General features: G+C 63.4%; 1 protein-coding gene across 1 annotated transcript in view; it reads right to left on the minus strand.

Moving 5' to 3' along the window:
- Window positions 1-461: 461 nt before the first annotated feature.
- Window positions 462-640, minus strand: part of LOC104277028 (DNA polymerase epsilon catalytic subunit A-like) — a gene marked incomplete at its 5' end in the record, with an annotated part of 5,617 nt that continues 5,438 nt past the window's right edge. The window contains one exon of the mRNA XM_009873543.1: window positions 462-598. Within this exon, the coding sequence (XP_009871845.1) occupies window positions 462-598 (137 nt within the window). The remainder of the gene's footprint in view (window positions 599-640) is intronic.

A 640-nucleotide genomic window follows, 5' to 3' on the forward strand; every position in this document is an offset into this window, starting at 1 on the left:
CAGGGAGCACGGCCTGGCTCCAGCCTTCCTGCCCCAAGCAGGCAGCGATCAGATGGGGACAGGTCCTGGGTTGTTCCTGCCCAGCAAGGGCAAAACTCAACGGCAGGCAGCCCCCATGGTGGCAGCTGTGGGCCATGGCCCATCTTTCCCCAAAACGACACCAGTCTTCTAACAATCCATTTATTCAACGTTAAAAACGACACTCAGGGCCAGCACAGGCCTGTGGAGCACAGCTCCAGGCCCCGGAGTCCCCAGACGCCCATGGCAGGCAGCCAGGGCTAGGACAGCCCAATCCCTGGCATGGGCCCGGCCTCCCTTCTCTCGCCCCAGGAGGGGAGCACAGGTAACTCTGGGGTCTGGCATGTGGCCCAGGGGGTCCATGACCACTCTCCCACAGACGCGAGAGCATGGCCCCGGTGCCCCGAGTGGCAAAGTGAAGGCAGGAGGCGCAGCCCACCACGTCATTGCTGGAGCTGGGGCGTGGTGTGCAGCAGGCACTCAAAGGTTTCCAGCAGGTAGCCCATGCTGTAGTGCCGGGCGATGTTCTGGAAGACTTTGACGTGGTCCATGAAGGTCTGGGGAGAAGAAGAGAGCAGGGAGGGAAGGCGGCTGCCCAGCACCCTGGGGAGGGGGCCAGGCA

This window comes from Apaloderma vittatum, unplaced genomic scaffold (genome assembly GCF_000703405.1).
Source record: "Apaloderma vittatum isolate BGI_N311 unplaced genomic scaffold, ASM70340v1 scaffold24557, whole genome shotgun sequence".
In the NCBI taxonomy this organism is placed as follows: domain Eukaryota; kingdom Metazoa; phylum Chordata; class Aves; order Trogoniformes; family Trogonidae; genus Apaloderma; species Apaloderma vittatum.